General features: G+C 36.1%; 1 protein-coding gene across 2 annotated transcripts in view; it reads left to right on the top strand.

Annotated features, from left to right (window-relative positions):
- Positions 1–24,618, top strand: part of LOC138760657 (poly(A) polymerase gamma-like) — a 42,728-nt gene that overhangs the window by 4,122 nt on the left and 13,988 nt on the right. For both annotated transcript variants that reach the window (XM_069931512.1, XM_069931511.1), the window contains exons 3-19: positions 1,358–1,528; positions 1,615–1,681; positions 2,275–2,356; positions 2,485–2,594; positions 3,301–3,354; positions 4,068–4,179; positions 5,599–5,688; positions 5,775–5,913; positions 7,803–7,875; positions 7,955–8,075; positions 9,369–9,453; positions 10,311–10,364; positions 10,440–10,559; positions 17,126–17,235; positions 24,008–24,129; positions 24,213–24,394; positions 24,485–24,603. In XM_069931512.1, coding sequence (XP_069787613.1) covers positions 1,358–1,528; positions 1,615–1,681; positions 2,275–2,356; positions 2,485–2,594; positions 3,301–3,354; positions 4,068–4,179; positions 5,599–5,688; positions 5,775–5,913; positions 7,803–7,875; positions 7,955–8,075; positions 9,369–9,453; positions 10,311–10,364; positions 10,440–10,559; positions 17,126–17,235; positions 24,008–24,129; positions 24,213–24,394; positions 24,485–24,603 — 1,811 coding nt within the window. The remainder of the gene's footprint in view (positions 1–1,357; positions 1,529–1,614; positions 1,682–2,274; positions 2,357–2,484; positions 2,595–3,300; positions 3,355–4,067; positions 4,180–5,598; positions 5,689–5,774; positions 5,914–7,802; positions 7,876–7,954; positions 8,076–9,368; positions 9,454–10,310; positions 10,365–10,439; positions 10,560–17,125; positions 17,236–24,007; positions 24,130–24,212; positions 24,395–24,484; positions 24,604–24,618) is intronic.

The following is a 24,618-nucleotide window of genomic DNA, read 5'->3' on the forward strand; positions in this document are numbered from 1 at the left end:
CCTATTGTTTTATTTGCAGGTTGATCAAAGTGAGCATTATCAAACCATAGTATTTAGTATTCTATTAATTGGATATTTTTAATTGGATCTCTCATTGTAAGAAGCTTTACACTGAAAAATAGATGGCCTTCAAGTTGATCTTGTATCTGAAGCATATTGTTAATATAATGGAAAATGTAGTGCTTGTATTGTGGGAGGGATGATATTATAGCCAAATATTAAGGCTTAGCCTGGTGTGAAGAGGAATTCTTTCTTCTTCTGGCTATCCATCCCATAGGATGATGATGCTTCCTTTCAGTCAGTTTGTGGGGTTTGGTATGATGATTTGAGTGAGTAGGGGTTTCACAGGTCCAGATCCACTCTCCTGCCATCCCCTCCTGGATCCAGCAACATGGTGAGGTCCAAAATGGCTGGGGGAAGTTCTGTAACAATGAATGGTCAGGCCAAGCTTTGATGCAGGGGTTGCCCTTTCCACGCTTCATGGCACAGGTCTGCTAGATGGCTGTGGACCCTACAAGAGGGTTTGTCCACCCTTTGACAGGTCTTGTTTTTCATCCTGTAGGGTGTCTAGCCACCCTCCTCACCAGGCAAGTTTGTCGCCAACCACCAGCCCAGATAGTACTGAGATGCATGGTACCAGTAGCACTCACCACGAGAAGGAATTAATACTGTTCCAAAAGCACAAAAAATGGAATAAAAGTGATGCATGATAGAGCGTACCATACAACTCCAATTATCCAAAATCCTCAGTAATCCGAAATTTTTTCGGAGCAGAACTGACCACCGAACTTGGGCTCCTGGCACTGGCAGCAGCTGAGCCTCAGTGGGGAGGTGTCGGTGATCAGCAGTGGCCAGCTTTTTTGGTGAGCATTAAACATTATTTTAATGCTTAAAATGCCTTACTTTATTGTTTAAACACTGTTACCAGTGATTTGCTGTTGCTACTGGGCAGTTTTTTAGAAAATGACCAATTCTCCGAAAAACTGTTTATCCAAAATGGGCCCTGTTCCGACCATTTTGGGTAATCGGAGTTGTACAAGTGTGGGGTACTAAGTATGTAAAGAGCCTAATCATTTTTGATTCAATGTGGCCCTACTGAGTTTTTTTTAGTCTGTGATTGTCACATTTATAATGTCCAATGTTGGGAGGTGTCTAAGAAGTCTAGTAACCAGTGACTAAAATTTTGGAGCAGAAATTAATTTACTTTCAGAAATTGAACCCAAGAACTTGGCAGATTTCTATTAAGTTCTGAAAATTATTATTTTTACATGATGCCACCATTTGCTGTATTTGACTACTCTTTTACACGGATGCATTTCATATTGCTATATGTAATAGTTTTTTTGCTTCATTGCAGCAACAATGTGATGCTGGGGCCTCAGCCTCAGCAGACTCAGAAGCATTATGGGATCACTTCTCCAATTAGTCTTGCCTATCCCAAGGATGTAGATGATATTTCTACTCAGAGGTTGATTGAAGCTTTGAAGCCATTTGGAGTATTTGAAGAGGAAGAGGAATTAAACCACAGGTGGTAATATTGAAGCAGCTTTTAATGGCTGATTTATTATTTTGTTCCTTATTCATCAATTTTAATGATTTCTTTTAATATTTCAGATTAGTTGTTTTGGGCAAATTAAACAATTTGGTTAAAGAATGGATAGCAGAGATCAGTGAAACAAAGGTAATGTTCTTGTTCAAGCAAAATGTATTTAAATTTTCACTTTTATGGTAAGTAGTGTTGCATATAGAAGTGCTTTTGTATTTTCATAGAAATCTTCAATAGTAGCTCTTGTGATAACTTGGCTTTTGTAAATTTCTGCATAATTGAAAGTAAGCCAAAATTGAATATTTTGATAAAAGTGGTTTTGAGATTTATTTTCCTAATCATTTGTTTGTATGGGGGGGTGGGGTAATGTATCACAAGTATAATTGGGTGGCAATGATCATTTTGGATCATTTAAATTTGTTATAGCTCAAATTTTAGTGTTAATATTCTTTAAGGAAAAATTGAGTGTCAGAATAAAGTTGAGAAATGGGTTGACTTTATAACTTTCAAGAGTTTTGTATTTTATGCCCAAAAGCTCCTGCAGCCCCAAGGGTCACTTAAATGAACATGGTTTTTTTAAACAGAAGATGTAAATACACTTGAACTCAGCTCCTTAAAGGATGTTTGGGTATAATACAGTTATACCCAAAATACTTGGGTTTTTTTTAATTGGAATGCAGTAGAGTGTAGAATCTGTTGTGTTAACTATTTCAGTATTTTATTCCCAGAATCTACCACCATCCATTATAGTAAATGTTGGTGGGAAAATATTTACCTTTGGCTCATACAGACTGGGAGTGCATACAAAAGGTAAACAAATGAAGTTTCTTCTTGTGTAGTGTGTAATATAATAGTATTAAAAAATTGTTTTTGTTGTATTATTAACAAATGTGCTCATTGGAAATTATAGCACTTTCTTGGATTCTTAATGACTGTAGGTGCTGATATTGATGCGCTATGTGTTGCTCCACGTCATGTAGAAAGGACTGACTTCTTTCAATCCTTCTTTGAAAAGCTGAAGCAGCAAGAAGGAATCAAGGACTTGAGGGTAGTGTATCACATAATTTTGTACCATAAGCGCATTTCAGATTGATTTCTTGCATGTCATTGGATTAACATTGTGTTATTTTGGTCGTTCTTAACTATGATAGACTTGCTCCAAAATACTTTGTCATGGTGCTCTAGGTTTTTGAAAGTAGATTTTTAGCCATGGTATTTTGATGTTAACCTTTGACTTATTTCCTTTTTTTTCCCTCAAAAATGGTGTAGAATTTACTAATAATAAGTTGCAAATGGAGGAAAAAATGTTTTTAATTGAACCTTTTGAGTTTAAAAGTGCTGCATGTGTTTTGTGTTGATTTATTTCAGGACTTTGGCAAAAATAATTTGGATGGAAACTTTTTTAAAAGAATTGAGTATGGTACACAGTTCTGCAGGCTCTTGAATATTTTAACCATGGAAATTTTAAACATTTTCCATATTCAATTTTAATTTAGTAATTTTACATATTGGGTAATGAGGTTTATATTGGATTTAAAATCAATAATTTGGCTAGAGCATTGAAAATAATTGATACCTCAGTCATATTTACTTAAATATCTCAGTAAATCTTTATTTTAACATGAATGAAGGAGTGTTCCAGTTTTCAGGGTGTACATAATTAGGAGAAAATGTGCATACTTTGTAATTTACCTAGCTACTAGTTAGATATTTTAAAGTTCATTATTAACGGTCTCGTTCTCTTAAATTTGCAGGCAGTGGAGGATGCGTATGTTCCAGTTATCAAATTTGAACTTGATTACATTGAGGTAAGGTTTTTTTAACAGTCCAATACTAATTTTTTTAAGAATTTAAATGTACAGCATGGTAACAGCCGATTTCGGCCCACGAACCCATGCCGCCCTATTTACACCCAATTAACCTACACCTCTGATACATTTCGAACAATGGGAGGAAACCAGAGCACGCGCCCCCTCCCCAGGAGAACTTACAAACTATTTACAGCGCGGGATTTGAACCCCAGTCCCGATTGCTAGTGCTGTAATGGCATTGCACTAATCCCTACGCCAACTATCCCATCCACTATGTAAGGGAATACAGTTTGTTCTTGATTCTAACAATGACCAGAATGAGCGAGCTATTGCACAGACTTGTGAAGCCTGAGCCTCAAATTAGAATATTTAGAATTTCCACGAGTTAATTTGACATGTATGCATGAAAACATCTTTTGGTCCAGTCAATTCTCTAATTGAACACCAATAACTGTAATGTTTAATGGTGTTCAAAATGACCATTGTTTTATAGAATGGAAAGAGGAGTAAATCTTGAACCTGTGAAGAAATTAAAGTTTCAAACTCTGTATGCAATTTTAATCAAGTTGTGTGCTTGGGAATTTTGAGTAAATATCATTAGATTAATCTAATACTTTAAATTTTGACTATTTCTTTTTCCAAAAACAGCTTTGAAATACATTGTTACAATACCATAATAATGCACAACTTTTTTAAAAACTTTCTCTTAGATTGATCTTGTTTTTGCTCGGCTGGCTTTACAAACCATTCCAGACAATTTAGACCTCCGAGATGATTCCCGATTGAAGAACCTTGATATTCGATGTATACGAAGTTTGAATGGTATGCATGCCATTGACTTGATCAGTTGGAGCACTAAAAAGAATGCCATCCTTCTCCTTTGATTTATCTGTTATAAAAAGATTGAGGCATCTTTTCAAAACTTTTCTCAATGTTGCATTCCATTTTGTTGTTGGCCCAGTGTTTGAATAACAGCCAGAATGATATCTTTTAGCAGAAACCTCCAAGGATTGTCAAACTTGAAATAAATTCCCCTCCCCCCCCCACCCTTGAAAATCGGACTTTTGTGTGATTTAATTGTTTAGTTGTTGATGCTATTAGCTGCATTTTTTTTTTAAAACACTTTTCAGGTGGTCACAATTGTATTCATTGTGCTGTTCATGAATGGCATAAATATCACAATTAAGTTTGAGGCAGATCGATTCAATTAAGTTTCTAATGGCCTCTCAGATTTGTTGTCTTGCTTGAAGATGATCATTATGATGGTGCTCAAAGAACCTCTGGCATGTCTTCATCCCTGATATGGAAGACTAGGCTTTAAATTTGTCAGAAGTTCCTCCCAGCTTTAAAATTTTGACAGAAATATTGCAATTTCCCATGGTTTTGTTTTCCCTCAGCTGAAATGTCATTTTCAGCAACCTGATGAATTAGAGAATTATCGGGAGACGTAGGAGCTGAGTAATTGCATCACAAGGCATTCCTGAATTGGAAACGAGGAATTAAAGAAATGCTATAGCTACTTGATGATCTGGAGCAGACCAGCAAGTATTCTGTGTGAGGGGCCAGGGGTTCAGTTGAGTGCTCTTTTCAGTGGATGTTGGTTTTTTTCTTCATGATCTTCAGTGCTCCTCTTTTCTGGTTTTCCTATTTTGTTTTGTTTTTTGGCTGGTGGTCCTGAAGAATCTGTGTGATGATTAATGGTGATTAGCTAGGTTTTCTGTGCTCATTCAACCCATCATCTGTTCTTTTAGATCAGTTTTTAAACTGTTTGGATGCATGTAGAACTTTTTTTACTCTCACGTGAAGTGGAGTTTCCAATCCAAGAATGCCATATGTTTGAAACTAATTAGCTACTGGATCTCCTAATCATTCTCCTCAAGCTAATGTTTTCTGCAACGTCTCTCCAAATTTTGGTTGACTTCAGAGCAGTCTTGCCACTGTAAATGCACTGCAGTTATTTTGGTGGGAGTTGTTAGGTTATCTGCAAGTTGCATTTTGTGATCTTATTTATACTGATGTTAAGTCGAATTGTGCATAAATATAACTAAATACTAAGGAAGGTTTAAAAGAGAGTTTGCATTGGGAGCATCTTCACACACAAGGGGCAAAATCTCTTAACATGAAAATATTTTGCAGAATTCTAAACTAAAGGAAAATTCGGACATTATGTTGAAAAATTTTCAATGTGCATCTTTTGAATAAATATCATCTAATGTCACTTTAAAATTTTATGTCTGATAGGTTGCAGAGTTACAGATGAAATTCTCCATCTGGTACCAAATAAAGAGAATTTCAGATTGACTCTTAGAGCCATTAAATTGTGGGCAAAAAGTAAGTAGCACAGATGTTAAACAAATTATTCTTTATATATTTATGAAATGAAAATATACTGATTAGATTGTAATAATCTATCCTAGGGCGTGGAATATACTCTAATATGCTTGGATTCCTCGGTGGTGTATCATGGGCTATGCTTGTAGCAAGAACCTGTCAGTTGTATCCCAATGCAGTTGCATCCACTTTAGTCCACAAGTTTTTCCTTGTCTTTTCTAAATGGTGAGTAAAATTTGGATATTTTAGTAACTTCCAGGGCATTCTCTTCAAATAACAAAGCTTTCAAAGTAAAACTCCGAATATTTGCTCAGGACTTTAGGAGTGCTGGACTGTCTCCCCCCCCACCCCCGGCCTAGCTATTAAAACCTAACTCACTTTTTTTTAAATGTTGCAATATTTCAATGAAATTTCAGTAAAGTCTGAAACTTTAAATACAATGTGGGTTCTGGAGAGTTTAAAGGGAGCATGGGAAACATTACTCAAGGAACCAAGTGTCAAAAATTTGGAATTCAGAGCAGTCCATTAATAATTAAAGGAGCTATTGAAATGAGAGTTTGCATCGGGAAAACCTGAAACTGTATGAACAATTTTTTTTAAAATGTAGAATTGAAATTTAATATTTTTTAGCGTATCCTGTAAAGGTGGAAACTTGACATTGTAGAAGTAGGAGAGTTGCTTTCTTTAATTAGAATTGGCATAGTCTTAGCATAATGAGACTGTCATTTAGGATTGAGATGACAAATCTCTTCAGAGTTGTGAATCTCACTTGTCCAAGAAGATGAGAATTCCTTCGGCGATTTCAAGATTGCTATTTTGTTTTTGCACTAATAGAATAGATAGTCTGAGACAAGTGTGGAGAAGTTATGGTGGTAGAGGGGATCAGCCATGATTTTCGTACGGCATTTTAATCATAGAGGCTAAATGGCCAGTTTTTACTCCAATTTCTTGTCTTGACAAACTTAAACTAGTTTTCCCTTGTTGATTATTTGAATATATGTAGAATATTTTAAGAACTTTGAAATTTGAGGTTGATGAAAGATCTTGATATAAACTGAAATTGTAGATTAAATATGGGATGTCATAAATTAGTAATTCAGGACCATAGAAGCCCCAAAGACCTTGGTGAAAGCAAATTTTCCTTTTTGCTAGAGTTGTGTTTGCATTTGACTGGAATTTGGTAATCACTCATCTAATGAAGAAAAAAAACTTGCACAGAAATAATTTTTTCTCCTTTTTGCTATATTGAGGAGGAATGACCAAGACTCATTTACTTTGGAAAAAGGCTAAAGCAAGGGAAAGATGTAAATTTTCTGTTAGTCTTTGCAGAATGCCATTGAGGTACGACTTGAATGTATTCTTAATACCTCCTAATAGCTGCATTTCACATGGTCAGTAACCTCAAAATTACAATTGACACAATGTTCTAAGAACCCTGTATTTAAATCAGACCAATAATGTAATTTTGAGTTGCAAATTATGTGCTTTGACTGCAAAATGGATTTTAAACTCTGCTGGACTCTACTAGTCTTGGATCATTTTGATTTGGTGTTGCATAAAGTACCTCTCCAGCAGAATATCAAACACTTTTAATGCGTATTTTCTGAATCCTTTGAACCTCCAATATTTAATTACAAATAAATATTAATATTTTTAATAATTACCATATTCTAGTCTATGGCACAGTTGGTGCGGCAGTTAATGCAATGCTGTTGCAGCGCCGGTGACCAAGTGTTCAAATCTGGCACTGCCTGTAAGGAGTTTGTATGTTCTCCCTGTGTCAGCATGGGTTTCTCCGGGTGCTGTGGTTTCCTTCAAATTGTACTGAGGTTGGAGGCCAATTAGATGGCATGGGCCAAAAGAGCCTGTTACCATGCTGTATGTCTAAATTTAAAATTAATTTCATATGGCTAGAGATATGTATGTTTATCTTGGTTGGAGGCAGGCAGCATACAGCAACTTTGCCAGGTTAGGATAGAGTCTGGCGGCACTTCCAGTGCATATGAATTCTTAAAAACCCAAGAGCAAGGTTACTATTGGAATTGTGATGGTGGTTTTATTTTTGTTTACCCATTTATCATTTTGTTGTTTTGAAAATTGTTTTTGTTTTTCAGGGAGTGGCCAAATCCAGTGTTGCTTAAACAACCAGAAGATAGTAACTTAAATCTCCCAGTTTGGGATCCACGGGTATGACCTGTCACAGTACAGAGAGTTAATTTAGTTAATTGTTTCTTGTATGCTAGTAAGTGAAATATTTGCTTTTCAGGTTAACCCATCTGACAGATATCATTTGATGCCAATAATAACTCCTGCCTACCCACAGCAGAATTCCACATTTAATGTATCCTCATCAACTCGGACAATAATGGTAGAAGAATTCAAGCAAGGTTTATTTCTTTTTTATTCTTGATGTTGATTATTGATTTGTGGTCATTAGTAGTATAATTGTTGCTAGATTTACCCCAGGTTACTGATGGGCAGTAAGTTCTGCAAATTAAGTTGAAAATTGCTTTTCTTTGAGCCATTTACAATTGCAGTCGAGGTACAAATTTGTTAGGGAGCAGTTTGAATGTCAAAAAGAATTTCTAGAGCTGAATAGTCCAATTTTGGTCTTTAAGACATTGCTGGCTTGTGCTTTTAAAATATTTCAAGGTTGGGGATGAGATTTCTAATGTGTGTAACTAGAATTTAATGCTTGTTGAATCATCAACCAACTTTATTCCCCTTGTTTGGATCCCTGCTGACTTTTTCCATACCTTGAAGGGCTCAAGCTTGAAATATGCATTTTGATCTTTGCTATATAAAGGACACTGACCTGCTGAGTTTCTCCAGCATTGTATTTTTACTTCAACCACTGTGTCTGCAGGTTTTCATGTTTTACTTTATTCCCCTTATGTAATTTATTGTGGATGCAATATCTGAATGCAAAACCACCTCTGGAGTTTACCCACTATGTTTGATATTTGAGGCAGGAAATCTTTTGAATTTGTTGTGAGCTCTTTATTGAAGTAGTGCAAATTAGGTGTTTTTAGGTAAAATGTTCTGATTTGAGGTGCAAGAATATCGTTGAACAAAAATTGTATTAATATCTCAAAAATAACCATAACATTTATTCTTGTCTTTAATCTTGGAGTATTCAGTTTTGAGGTAAAACTGGAGTTGAAGGGTATGTAACAAATGTAGCCTCTGTGATTTGGAGAACTCAATATTAATATCATTGAAGTAAAATTGTATCTGAGAAATTATGGGGTCTTACTTTTATGTACCCTAGGATGTTTGAGGGAAGATGAGAGAGGATGATCAGAGTATAGACCTTGAATTTTCAAGGATTGTCGGGTAGGCAGTGTAACATTTCTTCAAGAAAAGAGATCATTTCATAGCCACATTATTGACAGTCTGTCAATTGAACATAAGTGCTTAGACTTTTAATGGAGATGAAATTAAATTTCATAATATAAAATAGCTCATGCCATGTCTGCATTTTTAAATGTATAGTTCTGTTCCTTACAATCAAACTTTTGAGATTATTTTTAAATGCCTTCATTCATCTGTTATTGATGTGCCAAAGCCAATAATGCGGAATAATTATAATGACTTGAAAATGTTCCAAACCTAAAGTTTTGTCAAATATTCTTTGTTTTGCACTGATTGAAATTTATTTTTATCCTGTCATTTTTTAGGTCTGGCAATCACCGATGAAATTTTGCAAGGCAAAACAGACTGGTCTAAACTTTTTGAACCACCCAACTTCTTTCAAAAATACAAGTGAGTATACTTTATCAATGGCCACATTAAAGTTGGTTGCAAAATAGTTTTTTTAAAGACAGTTCCAGGGAGCTCGTGCTGATTTGTTGGAAAAAATATCAAAATCTCGATGGGATTTTAATTCTAATTTAAATTTTGTATTTAAAAATTTGGAGTTGAAGAATTATGCAGTACGGTTAGATGAATTAAAACTCTCATTGTGAATTGTATAAGCTGGAAGTGCAGATTCATTAACTTGGATATTAATATTTCATGCTGGAATGTAGTTTTTTTTTAAACTGAATATCTCTTTGCATTTGAATGTTTTGGAAATGAATCCACCACTGGCGTGGATATTTGCCTTTGGAATGTCTTTTTAAGTTCCTGACAGGAATATAGTCTGATCTCTCATTTCTGTAGACCTCGTCTTTCCCTTCCCCACCCCAACTTGTGAATTGTTACAAAACAGCAACGTATTATTGAGTTGAGATTCTTTTAATTGTTGATTTCTTGATTCCAAATTCCTTCTGCATTTGATTAATGGTTATTTCTTTTGGCCATTTTTTGCATTCAGCAGTAATGCATATAGAAATAGAAAATAATTTAAAATACCATATTGCTGCTCAAACTTGCGAGCTGGAACGAATGAGTAAAAATGTATTTTTTAAATTCATTTATGAGCAACAATGCAGTGCATTGCTGAATGGTGCACCCCATGCTGCAATTTTCATGCTTCTGCAAAGTGATAGTGGACCATTCCAAGTATGGGTAGCAGTCTTCATGCAGCTGAACTCACAGCTTGATTTTGTGCAAGTCTATTGAAATGTGCCTTTAGTTAACTGGGGGGGATATTAAAACTTTATTTTATTTGGTTACAGGCACTACATTGTATTAACAGCAAGTGCATCCACTGAAGATCATCACTTAGAATGGTAAAAATTCTGTTAATCTACACAATGATTTGTTTGCTTTAGTTGATTTCTAAATTTGAATTTTTCTTTCCTTAGGGTTGGTCTTGTTGAATCTAAAATTCGTGTACTTGTTGGCAACCTTGAACGAAATGATTACATCACTCTTGCCCATGTAAACCCTCAATCATTTCCTGGCTTAAAGGAGCAACATAGTCTGTAAGTTGGTTTTAATTTGGTTTCTAAATGCTTCATGACCTAAATGGAATAATATTTTTTGGACAGCTTATAGTACAATTGAACATCTGAAACTTTCCATAAACAGAAAGAATAGTCTGCATGTCTTTAAAAGTTTAAAAAATCATCTCCATTTTCAGCGATAAAAGCCTGATGAAGATAAAAAATAAATTCATAGCATATAGCCACGATATGACCAAACTATCAACAGTCAACATGAACTCTTACAACTAGTGGAGACAGTTTTTAAAATTAAAAATGACTTTTTATAAACTAATTATATTTAGATTTATATACTGACTAGCACAATACACTTATCTAAAAAAAAAGTTATAATAGCATTTACCTGTTTGTCATAAAGCACCAAAATTAACTTCCTTTCAATTTCTAGAGCAATATAGAATAACAATGATTTCCAATGAGATGCATGGAAAGTTTCAGATGTTCAATTGTACTGGTTGATTAGGTTAGGGCTTTTCGGTTTGTACAATGAGGGATGAAAGGAGACTTAATAGAAATATACAAGATTCCAAGGGTCTTGGATAGGTTGGGCAGCCAATACCAAACAACATCTGTATATTAGTAAGTGGAAGGATGTTCAGGGAGATGTCAGAGGTAAGTTTTTTTAAATTCCATGGTATGTGCCTGGAATTCATTGCTGGGGTTGAGGTGGAAGCTGGTACAGTCGGGACATTTAAGACTCTTGGGCACATGGATGCAAGTAAAAATAGAGGGCTATGGGTGTGAAGTAGGGAAAGATTAAATTGTTGTGGAGTAGGTTTATGTAGGCTATCACAACATCAAGGGCCAAAGGACCTAACTGGTTTTTATGAAAGAAAAGTAGCATTTTTCAAACCAGGTGTTCTTTTAGAGCAGTGGTTTTCAAACTGTCCCTGCCCCCCTCCCACCCCGACTCACATCCGCCTTAAGCAATCCCTATGCCATTAGTGCTCTGTGATTGGTAAGGGATTGCTTAAGGTGGTATGTGGATGGGAAGGGAAGGTTGAGAACCATTACTCTAGACCTAATTGTTACTGAAATATTTTACTTGAGAAAAATTGTCATTGGCCCATTTCCTTTGGAGTTATGAAAATGTGCACACAACAAGTCAATTAGGGACGATTAAAACAGTGCTTTACAAACTTTTTCTTTCCACACACATTCCACCTTAAACAATGCCTTACTAATCACAACACTTGTAGCAAAGGGATTCCTTAAGGTGGAATGTAAATTGCAGGGGTGGAGTTTGAAAACTACTGTTTTAGAGGATGTGACAAGGGAAACAAATTGGTGAAGTCTCAGGATTTAAAAAAAAAAGTATATGATAGGTACCTGATAAATTTGCTGAAAGGGTTCATAGTTAAAGATAACAAATATGCAAGCATAGAGAATAGAATAACTAGATCACTTACAGATTGTAACTTGTGATGTGTCCCAATATTTGATTCTGTGCCTTTGGTGACTCAATTCTTGTTGGACAAACTGACAGATACTGATTTACTGGTGAATTGTCCAATGAAGCAGCTCTGCATAATATCAGGGTCTTGAGTGACCATGCTGCCATGCATAGATACAATGCCTGTAGGGTAAGGGTAATTTGACAAATGACTTGGTCAGGTCCTCCATATTTCATACATGTCATGGATTTGAATACTTCTGACTGTCTCTGCCATTCAGACTTGTTCAAAGTTCTTGCCATTTGGGAGGGAGGGGAAAAAAACTAAACAAAAATCTATTTAAATAATTATTTTGTTAAATGGTAATTTATTTTTTTTAAATTAAAGAAAAACTTTGAATTGGGTTTTCTGAATTAGCTTTACTTGCCTTTTTTGTTTGCAGCCTAGGATAACTAAGGAAATGGGGAAGATGCCAAACTAAAAGCTCATGTGTACACAAAGATTGAGAAAACTTTAAAAAGTTACAAAGAACTACTGAACAAGAAATTTTTAAAAAAAGGAAGATAGATTATGAAAGCAAACTAGCACAAAATATAAAAAAAAACAGACAATAAAGGTTTTAGGGGTTGTATGAAGCAGAAAAGTATAGCTAAAAAGGACATGGTCCCTTGGATGATTATGGGGAAATTAATATTGGTTAATACAAGAATGGCAGAATTAGTCTTCACAATGGAGGACATTTCTAAAATGCCAGAGAGATGTTATGGATATGATGAGAGGTGAGGACCTCCATACTACAGTTGCTATCACTAAAGATAGTGCTGAGTGAACTTGGGGTCTAAAATAGGTAAGTCCCTAGGTCCTAATAGAACATATCCAACCATACTGAAAGAAATGGCAGAAGTTATAGTAGAGGAGTTTGTCCGGAGAATTTTGGCAAATCATCACAAGCCGTGGAGGATTGGAAGACAATAAATGTCACAACACTTTTTTTAAATGTAGGCAAAAGGAAGATGAGTACAGGCCATTTAAGCAGTTTTACAACTCCTGACTTTAAACTAAAGTGATCATGGAGGAAGAAATGGAAAAACATCTGGATAAGAATTGTTCCATCATGCAGGCTCACCATAGATTCAAAATTTGCTGATGACACTAAATTGAGTAGAAAAGCAAGTTGTGCAGCTGATGCAGTGTGTCTGCACAGAGGTACATGGGGTAAATGATTAGAAAGTGTGGCAGGTGGAGTATGATGTTGGTGTGAGGTTATCCACTTCAGAAGTAAAAAAAAATGGAGCAGATTATTTGAGCAGTGAAAAATTATAGCATGCTGTTGTGCAGAGGGACTTGGGAGTGCTTGTGCGTGAATCAAAAGGTTGGTTTGAATGTGCAATATGTTATCAAGAAGGCAAATGAAATATTGGCTTTCATTAGTAGAGAGATTGAACTGAAAAGGGATTGAATTTGAGAGCAGAGGTTCTGCTGTCATTGTAAATGGTATGGTAAAGCTATACCTGGAGTATTGAATGCATTTCTGGTCTCCTTGAAGAGGTACTGGCTTTGGAAGCAGTGAGGAAGAGGTTCATCAGGTTGATTGGTGATGAGGATTATATTATGAGAGAATGAATCTTCTGGAACTTCTAGAAACATAAAATTACACAAGTTAGAGGCAGGAAAAAGATTGATGGGAGTGGGTGGGGGGGGGGGGTGGTGTTGGCGGGGAGGAGAATGCCAGAACTGTCTGGCCTTTCAATCGGTGCAGCATTCTTTGGTTTGATTCTCATTCAGTGGGAACAGATTGAAATTAACTCTACACCCTGAAGTTGAGTGAGATAAAGTAATTAATTGAAACGTTCTCAATTCTTGGAGGGATTAACAGAACACATGCCACAAAGACTGCAACAGATAATAACTGGAGAGTCCAAGGTAAGAGATTGATCATGGGGCAGAGGTTCTAAATCTTTAGAATTGTGTAGCTCCTTAGTGTTGTGGGCTGCATTGAATATATTTGGGACTAAGATGAATTTTGGATGAGAATTTGATTTTTTTAAAAAAAACAAACTTGAAGTGTGGAATTTGGTGTGGTGATAGAACATCAAAACAATATTTTTATAAGGAAAAAGGCACTATATTCAGTATAGGCAAGGAAGGTTCATTTAGACCTATTGGAATATTGATAGTGACTAGGTGCAATGAAGAATAAAGTCCAAAGGCTGGTACAAAGATACAAAAATGTCAGTTTTTAAAAAAAAAAAAATGAAACATTTGCTGTTTGCCTACACGGAATACTGAAAACTTGTGATCTGACTGTAGTCATTTTGGACACTTCACTTTAGAGGCATGCATCTTAAATACTCTAAAATGTAACCCTCAAAGTATTGATAGCTGGTTATGTAAACAAGTTCTGAATTCTCTGATTTAAATTTTAATTGGCTAAATAATGTACTTAAAATGATTGAGTTAGTCAAATCAGATGTAAATAAAGTGGAATAGACCAGGACGAGGTTTCAGGGACAATGGCCTTCCTTTCCAATATGCCTTGTATCAGAATATCATAAAGGCAAACAATCTTGCTGTATTCATTGATAGTTATTGGAATCATTCCCCTCTGTAGTTAAATAAAAGCAGCTGGGTAATTGCAGTAGGTGACTTTAATTTCCCCAATATTGACTGGGAATTCTTCAGTTCCGTGTACTGCATGACAATCCCAGCATCTGCAGACTTCCTTGTTTAACCCCATTCATTTGGGGCAGAATTTGTTTGGTGCATCATGCAACATTTAAATGCCTAGATTTAAAAGCAGCTTGTTCATGGTCCAACCAGGGCAAAGGCCATGCTGAACTGGTATTGGAAAATGAGTCTGGCCAGGTGATAAGGGGTTCAATTGGAGAACAATGATCACAACTCAAGTTTTAAGGCAATTGTGGATAATGATAACTGGACCTCAGGAAAGTGCTAAATAGGGGAAAGGCAAATTACAGAGCTATGAGATGGCTGGGGAGAGTAGATTTGTGTCTGGATTTTTCTGTGTAAATCCACATCTGATGTGTGGGAGTTGTTCAAAGATGGGCTGATCAGAATTCAAGACATGGTCGAGTAAGGAAGAAGAATAACGAGGTTGATAGGGTCATAAACCTTGAATGGTGAGAGCTGTAAATTTAGAGAAAGAAAGAAGCATATGTAAGGTTTTAGAAGCTAAATTCCAGCAGGATTGTTGAGGAATGTTAAGAAAGCGGAGAAGAATTTGCAGGGAATCAGGAGGGCCAAAGGTACCATGAAATGTCCTTGACAAATAGAATTAAGGAAAATCCCAAGGCACTTTATTTTAAAAACAAGGGTAGCTAGGTAGAGGGTCGGACAAAGGAGGGAATTTGTGTGTCAAACAAGAGGAAATGGGATTGTACTTTGTATGGATATTCACCAGGGAGAAGGGCTTGGAGGATAGTGAGATCAGTTTGGGCTACTGCTAATATTCTGTTGTCGTGTTGATAGTAAGGAGGAGAATATTTTAAGTATATTCGAACGTTAAGGTGAATGTCCCCAGAGCCTGATGGGATCTATGCCACATTTTTGAACGAGCGACCAGATGAGATGGCTGAGACCTTGATAGACATCTTTGTATTATCTCTAGCTACAGGTGAGGTTCCAAAGGACTTGAGAATTGCTGCTGATGTTCCTTTATTTAAGAAAGTAAATTGGATCGTACAGCAAATTATGGGCTGGTGAGGAGCTATTGGTGAAATATATTTGAATTTGGAAGAGCATGGGTTTATTGAGGGATTGTAACCAACTACAAAGACACACACAGACACTCGCAGTGTGGGAGGTTATGCTCCGATCTATTGAGGCTGGAAAGGCTCCTAAACAGTTGGAGTTCCTGCCATTTGTTTGATTGGTTGACATCAGCCTCATGACTAATGATAGCAGGCGGAAACATTCTTGCATGTGAATACCCTTCTTCCCCAGCCTGTTATTGGTCTGTTAACTTGGCAGCTTGGCCAGTGCCATTTTAGGGCTGCTGGTCTTGTACTACTCCAGCTTTCAACCACGCCGGTTTGCTGTGTTAAGGGACGTGTTACAGTGGGTTATGCTGCGCACTCCGCATGATGTGCCAGCTCGATCTCCACGGTGGTGGGGCTCCCACAGGATAATCAATATGGGTTTGTGCAGGACAAGTCATTTTTGACTAACTTGATTGAATTCTTTTGAAGAAAGTTAGGCAGTTGATTTTGTCTGAACTTTATTTGACAAAGTCCCTCTTGTTAGCTGATCCAGAAAATGAAGATGGATTCTGGTTTGGTCATATGGATTCAAACTGACTTCTCTGTCGAGATGGAGGGTAGTGTGGAGGGTTGAATCTCTGATTGGGCAATGATGTAGTAAGTTTGTAGACAACATAAAAAAAAATGAGTTGTGAATAATGATTATAAAGGATGATGCAATATATAGATTAGTGGAAAAAATGGGCAGAGAAATGGCCCATGGAATATCATCCAAATAAGTGTAAGATGTTGCAGATCAAATATTAAATCAAAGTATACAGTAAATGGCAGGACCTTTCAGAACATTGATGTTCAGCGGGATCTTGGAATAAAAGTCCAAAGCTTCCTGGAAGTATCAACAGCAATAGGCTGATAAAGGTGGTGTGTGGCATGCTTTTCTTAATCAGTTGAGGCACTGAGAATAAAAGTCAGGAATTTATGTAGCAGCTGTAGAAAACATTTTGATTAGGCCACACTTGGAGCATTAAATAGACGCGGTTGTCACATTGCCCTCACAGAAACCCACAGCACCTGGTGTTCCAAATACCAACCAGTCCTGTGCCTGCTTAGCTTCTGAAATCAGACTGTCTTGGAACGCCAGGTGCTGCAGAGTATTTTTCCTAGGCCTTCCATTACAGGAAGGATATGGAGCCTTTGGAGAGTTTTGCACTAAAGTGATAGCTATGTGGAATGTGCTGTTGGGGGTACAGGGAAGAGCGTGGTATTGGAAGCAGACCATAGTGAATTTTTAAGAAAGAGACATTAAAATATACACCTGATCATGGATGAACTTAATTGGCATCTTGGAAGACTGAGGGACCTGTTCCTTTGCTGTACTGATTGATGTTCCATCGATAACTTGAAGGATTTCAGTTGTTTTTTTTCTTTTTAGGGATAATTATGTTACCATTTGGTTTATTGGGATTATTTTTAAGAAGGTGGAAAACGCAGAAAGTGTAAACATTGATCTGACGCAAGATATTCAGTTGTTCACTGACACAGGTAAATAAGTAACTTTGATTATCTTAATTGTAGATCTTGCAGTATTTATAGCAATGAAACTATGAAAAAATAATTTTACGTTTTTCCTTTTTATTAACAACCTACAAAGTTCAGCAAGAAGGCTTGTGGAAACTTTGCAAAATGTTTTGAGCTCATTTTAACACTTTCCCAAAAAAATGGCTTTTGGATTTTGCATTACATTCTGATTCAAAATCTTGTCCATTGGGAGTTGCTCATTAAAGCGTGCGATGCCCTGTCCGTTTTCATCTTTACAATCTGTTGCATGCATTCTACATTAATCTGCTGATGAAAAAATAATTCTCATTTTTAAATTTTCACATTCTGTATATTTTTTGTATTTCATTTTACTATCTTGTTGAAAGAACTGAACACCATGTCTCTCCTCTTCAGTCTGCCAGAGTTTTGCAATGCCTAGGCCAGTTCAGTTTGCTTTAACGGTTAAGAAAATGGATGCATCTCTCTGATTCATTATGCAAATTGGCATTTGCTCTTGTTGACATCTTAGGCTTTTCTGCAGAAGCACTCACTTCCTCAATTGCAATGGATATTTGAAGTTTTGTCTAAATTTAATTTAAAAAAAATTGTCATTACCATGCTGTGTGTACTTAAGATCTGATTTAATGACTTTCACTTCAAAAATTGTTCAAATAGGACAAGTGCAGTGAGTTTTTTCCCCCACAATAATTCAACCAGACTGCTTTTTGCTCATTACTGTATCACTTTGTGTGGAGACTCCATTTTAGTTTGTTTGGCTGCCTTTGGTTCAGCTTTTAAGTCATCCCACCACTTGATTACAGCAGTGATTGGTTTTCAAAAGACTAGGTGAACAGGCTGCATTTCCTTACACCAAGTATGGATGAATAAGTAGATAATTTTAAAATGCAAGTTTTTATCATGCAACTTGGTAAGTGCACACATACCTGGCTTCTTGCATTGTCATTTTTTCACTGTCATTTAGCATCTTTCTAGTTTCATGACTTTCCACATTTAAGTCGCTTTGTTTTCACATCTTTTATCAACTCCTGATCAATTGCATTTTTCTATTTGTCTTCTTGCCCCATATTAATTTGAAAGAGAAAATGCAACCACTTAATCAGCCACAGATTTGAATTTCATTATTGGTTTATTACTGTGTAATTTCTTTAAAACTTTAATCATAAAAAAATTACTTTTGTTCTATGATTTTCAGTCCATTCTAAGATCCTCTTATTAGTACCTGGCTCAATTTTTGTTACTCTGAAGCTGAGTATTAAATTTAAAAATGACACCTGCTACTGTGTGCGTTACATGTATTGAATACTAAAGATTTAAAACCAGATTTTCAGGATCTGCAATTCTTAATTTTCATGCTGATGACCTCATGAAATACTATTTGGGCTTGAGCCAAATCATCCGGAATCTAAATTATCTACTGTGATTTTAAAACTGCAAACTCATACAAAACTATCCTCCCCAGATGGTATGCTAACTAATTAATCATGATGGACTCTCATTGCTCTGAAAATTTCTTGAATTGTTGTGAAAATAGAATCCATAACAATATATTGCTAGAGTCTGTAAATTACATGTGGGTTTGACTATTAAATCTGTAACTTCAACAAAACCAAAAGTATCAATGTGTGCACAGCTCTTGGCGTCATTTTTTTTCATTACTCATGAAGAGTAAACCAGAAATAATGTTGGGCTAGACATTTGTGCTTCAACTGTCATTTATTATTATCCTGTTTAAGCATGAAAATCTGTTTTGGTGACTTTTAGAATGCATGTTTTCTGTTCCAATCACCATATGAAGGTTGTAGAGAAACTGCAGAAGTAATTCTAATGAAGTATCTTTGACCTGAAATAATCAACTGTTTCTCTTCGTGTAGCTTGATCTGGTTATTTCCAGCTTTTTCTGTTTTATAATTTAGATCTTCAACATTGGCATTTTTTTAATATTCAATTTTGGAAAAGATTGACTGAAAGGTTTGAGTTGAAGGATATCAGAAACAAAATTAGAACAAAAAGGCTAAAGTTATTTATTTTTCGTGGATCAAAGAAGGTTGAGAAGAGATTTGATATAAATGTACACAGTCACTTGGTTTAAACAGAGGAGCATTGTTTGTAAGCAGATTGTTCGAGGTTTTGTATGTACAATGGTATTGCTGAGAATATATAGCAAGTGAGTTGGAAACAGCGACTGGGCTTTTGCAAGGCAATTATTAAAGGGATTACGGGAAAATGTTAGTGGAATGGAACGGTTCATTTTTGTCAAAATGGCATTGGCTTGATAATCCAAAAAGTTTCCTCCTGTGCTAAGATATCTTTTTTAAAGTAGAAATGTATGAACCTTTTGAGAGTTGAACAAACTCGCAGACACGATGGACTTTATTTGGAAAATAAAGTTGTAAGTTTGATCTGTGCTTAAAGTATTGCAAGACCTGATTAACAGATATGTTTAATGCTAAAATATCACCATGCCATGGGATGTGAGATACTGAATTTAGTGATAAAGCAAGGCAGCACATAAACCGGCTCCTTGGCTCAAATTGTCTGCATAAAACTGATCTAATTCTCCTCATCTTAAACCTATGTATGCTCTCAGGTTTTAGACTCCCATGTCCTTCAGAAGTGACTGACTTCATCTTATCTTTGCCCCTTGTTGTTTTTATGCACCTCTTATAAGGTCACTCCTCATCTTCCTACATTCCAGGGGAAAAATCTTCCTGTGTATCCCTTTAACTTGAGCACTCTAGTCTTGGTAACGTCTTGTGAATAATTTTTGCTTTGTTTCAAGTTTAATAACCTCTTTCCTAAAGCAGGATGGCCAGAATTGCATGCAATACTCCAAATGTATTTTCTGTATTGCACAGCCAGTTTGTTTACATTTCTCTCGTATCTTTTTCTTGCATACAGTTTGAACTATTGATAAGTCGAAATTCTGCCTGACCTGCAGGAAAAAGAATCTCAGGGTTGTATGATGTCATTTATGTACTCTGACAATAAATCTGAGTTTTGAATTTTTTGAAATGTGGTCTTAACAATATCTTGTACAGCTGACACCTTTTTACTCCGTGTACTCACTGACGAAGGCAAGCATGCCAAACACTATCTTGACTACCATGTCTATCTCTGTCACCACTTTGAGGAAATTGTATACCTCTACATATAGGACTGTTTGTTTTACAATGCTTTCCAGGGCAATACCATTTTCTGTGTATGTCCTGCCTTGGTTTTACTTGCCAAAATGCAACATCTCACATTTTTCTGAATTCAACTTGATCTGTCACTCCACAGCACACTTGCCCAGTATCTTTGGCTTGGCTTCGCGGACGAAGATTTATGGAGGGGTAATGTCCACGTCAGCTGCACCGCTATACCACCAATTTTAATAGCATCTGCAAACTTGCTAATCATGCCACTGACATTCTCATTCATATCATTAATATAAATAGCAAGTAACAGAATCTGGCATATGTGGCACAACTTTGGTCACAGGTCATGAATCTGTAAAACTGTTCTCCATTACCACCTGACTCCAACAAGTTTATTTTTAAAAAATCTAATTGGTAGATCCTGTGATATAACCTTCTAGTCTGGCCAACCTTATCAAAGACCTTGCTAAAGTCCACCCAGACAATCTGCAAAGTCCTGCATTTGTCAATTCTTTGTCACCTCTTCAAAAAAACTAAATCAAATTTTTGAAACACTATTTCTCTCATAAAGCCATTCTGACTATCCCTAATGAGTCTTTGCCTTTTCAAATGCTTTATATTCTATTTCTCAGTATGTCCTCCAGCAACCTACCCACAATTTGTATTTAGCTCATTGGCCTGCAGTTCCCACCTTGTCCTTGCTGCCTTTCTTAAATAAAGGCACAACATTTGGCATCCTCTAATTTCCTGGCATTTCACACATGGTTAATGGTACAAATATCCTTGCCAGTACTCCAGAATTTCTTCCCTGGCTTCCCACATCCTCTTCTTGAATTTGGATTCCCTAAGACATTGCTGTTTACTTTGAGTTCCCCAGCACCCTTGGCTTTCTCCATGTAAATACAGATGAGAAGTATTTATTAAGGATCTTTCCCATCTCTGTTGCTCCACACATGGATTATCATGTTGATCCTGAAGGGGCTCTATTCTCTCCCTAGTTACACTCTTGCCCTTAAATGTGCTTGAAGAATCACTTGTATTCTTTACCTGATCTGCCAAAGTTGTCTCATGTCCCCTATAAGGAATTCACAATCCAGCTTCCTTTACGTGATATATGCCCTCTTATTTTCTTGACCAGAGCCTCAATATTTCTGGTTATCTAGTGTTCCTTACTCCCGTCAGCCTTGTCCTTCATTCTAGCATGAACTTTGTCCCTTTATCTACAAACAGCCTCTACCATTTAAAATTGATCTCTTTCTCTTCCCCTGCCACCCCCATCCTCCCCCAAAATTCAGGATTTTAATGTAGACCAGTCCTATCCTTTTCCATAACTATTTTAAAAAGAAATAGAATTGTGATCTCTGGTCCCAAATTGCTCCGCCTCTGGCACTTTGGTTGTTTTCCAAGCTTTATTCCCCAAGAGAAGATTGATTGTTGCCCATTCATAGGCCACCGACTTCATAAAACTCTGGGAAGTGCATGAACTCTTTAAAAACTGGGTATAGATTATTTGAGAATTTCCTATGTCTAATTAGTACCTCCCATGTTGATTATTAGTTCTGCTTTTCATTTACCACAAGTGTGTAGTCAAAGACCAGATCTTCAAATAAGGTCAGTGCGAAGTAGCGATGTGTCTTTCAGGTGCCTTTTTGTACAGGTTTTCTTTCAGCTTGGCCCTGATTTTTAAGTATTACTTTGCCTACAGTAATCAGGATAGTTTGTATTAAGCATTAGCAAAATAGTGCCTTAACTTTCATCATTTGTGCAATATTTTTCAGGTTAGTTATATTTAACAGTAATATTTTAAAAGGTGTGCATTAAAGTTTGTTTATGCTTACCATTTGTCATTGAAAAATGGCATCTAAATAGGTTCCCTTTCCACTTTAATTGTTGTATTATTCAACCGTTGCTACTGTAAACTAAATGCAGAGACCAGTTTTGAGCAGTGATTATGTAAATGTTTCCCTGAATGTTTTTAAATTATTGATTTGTTTTTAAACTGTTTAGCAAGACTTTTTTTATTCCTTTTATTTTAGTAGGGTTGTCATTTCGGCAGTGCATTCCACCTTTCCTGCAATAGTTCTGAATTGCTGCAGACACCTTGATTAAAAGAACAGTATGATACTGTGAGGGACAGGGGAAGTTATTTAAAATAGTTGAGCAATAAAAATGGTGGCATAAAGATTGGAGAGACACAGGAGACTGCTGATGCTAGAATCTGGAGCAACAAATTATTTGCTGGAGTTCTACTGCCAGCACATTAGCTGGACAATTGATTCAATGGTTTCTCAAAGAAACCTATGAGACTCTTACATTTATTTATTATTTCAAAAAAAGGAAAACTGGCATCCTTATACACTCTTAGTTGACCCCTGAAGTGACTAGCAGGCTGTTTGCTTGCACAAAATAAAAGAAATTAAACAAAGACAAGATTGGTTAACAGCTTGAATGTGACTAGAGCACAGGCAATTCCAAAGATCCTGGGACTACTAAACACATCCAAGCATGTGATTAAAGTGGGAAAGTAAAAGCTAACCTGTAAATTTGACCAACAGTATCCTAAAAGTCATTACTGGTAGAATCAGACCTTTTAACCCATGAGATAAACTCTCAACAACTCCCAATATCACCCTGTCCCATGAATATGGCACACATCAGATGTATCAGCAGAGTGGTATACAATCTGGTGCAGGTGGCACTAGGAGACCTTGCATTGATTCAAAACTCTTGTAGCTTAAAAATATGGATTGCAAGCCTTCTGATTACTGCCTTCTCATCTAATTAATTTGAAAAGAAGGTATTGCTTCTAAATTGGAGGATTTTGGTGTACACCAAGGCTGAATCCTAAGGGGCACAGCTACCAGATTGGGCTCAAAACAGGTGTGGGAGAACCAACACAAGCCAAAGTCCAACTTTATCTATTTAATTATTATGAAGTTGATCCCATATTCTTACTACTTAATGCACTGGGTAACACTGGCTTTGGGCTTCATGAGATAAAATGAGTGCAGACTTACCAATTCAAAATGTGGCATCCTTGAGATAAAAGTACAAAAAAATATTCTTTGACAATCTGCTGCTTGTGATACTGTGTATTCCCTTCAGCAATCATCACCAAGCTAGGAAATTAACATCATTTCTGATAGAGGCTTTGACCTGAAACATTAACTGATGCTCTTTCCACAGATGCTTCCTGAACATCTGAGGTTTTATCAACAATCAAATTGAATATTTTTTGCAAAACTTCTTAAATGCATTCTGCATTAAAATGAATAAGCTACCATCCATTTCTAACAGTTATAAATCTAGCTCCAAGCAGTCTAGATGCAGATTATTCAGCATTTTATATTTCTGTTGTCACTTGGTTTGCATTATTGGAAAAATTAGGTTTGCAAATTTAATCTGAGATGTAAATTAATGAATATTTCAATTTAATAACTTTCCAAACAAAGCACAGAAGTTTTTTAAAAACTGCTTTATGTGTATAGATTTCAATTTTTTAAATAATGTATTGATCAGATACTATTATGTCAAATTCTACAAACTACCTCTCTCATTTTTTTAATCTACTAAGTATCTTTGCTTTTGTCTTGTAACAGTTTTGGTTTGTATTGCAGTGTATAGACAAGCAAACAATATTAACATGCTGAAAGAAAAGATGAGAATAGAAGCTACACATGTCAAAAAAAAGCAACTTCATCAGTATTTGCCAGCTGAAATTCTACAAAAGAAAAAGAAGGTAATTGTGGACAACTATATTGAATTTATTTGGCCCTTTGCTACATGTGAGAGATTTTAAAATTATTTCCATTTGTCTTTCAGCAAAGTATACCTGACATTAATCGAAACTCTACAGGAAGTGCCAGTAACCTAAATCGTACATCTTTAGAAGGAAATACTTTGGATAGTTCAAGAGACACTGATATTGGCACTCCATTTGGTTCTCCTGTGATGTTGCAAAAGTCTTCCAAACCAAATACTCCAGGAACAGGGGATTTGCAAGAGTATGTAAAACATAATGTCAGACTTGTTCTGTGCTCAGGTATTCTATACAGTGTAGTTACTACAATTAAACTTTTCTATTTCTTCATTAGAAACAGTGTTTCTCCAGTGAAAATAAAAACTTCAGATGTAACAAAACTAACACCTCATGAATCTGCTTCTCCAGAAACTCACTTTTGCGAAGGGAAATCTATACCTGTTATTGGTGCAAGTATGTCGATTTTTT

Source organism: Narcine bancroftii, chromosome 4 (genome assembly GCF_036971445.1).
Source record: "Narcine bancroftii isolate sNarBan1 chromosome 4, sNarBan1.hap1, whole genome shotgun sequence".
In the NCBI taxonomy this organism is placed as follows: Eukaryota; Metazoa; Chordata; class Chondrichthyes; order Torpediniformes; family Narcinidae; genus Narcine; species Narcine bancroftii.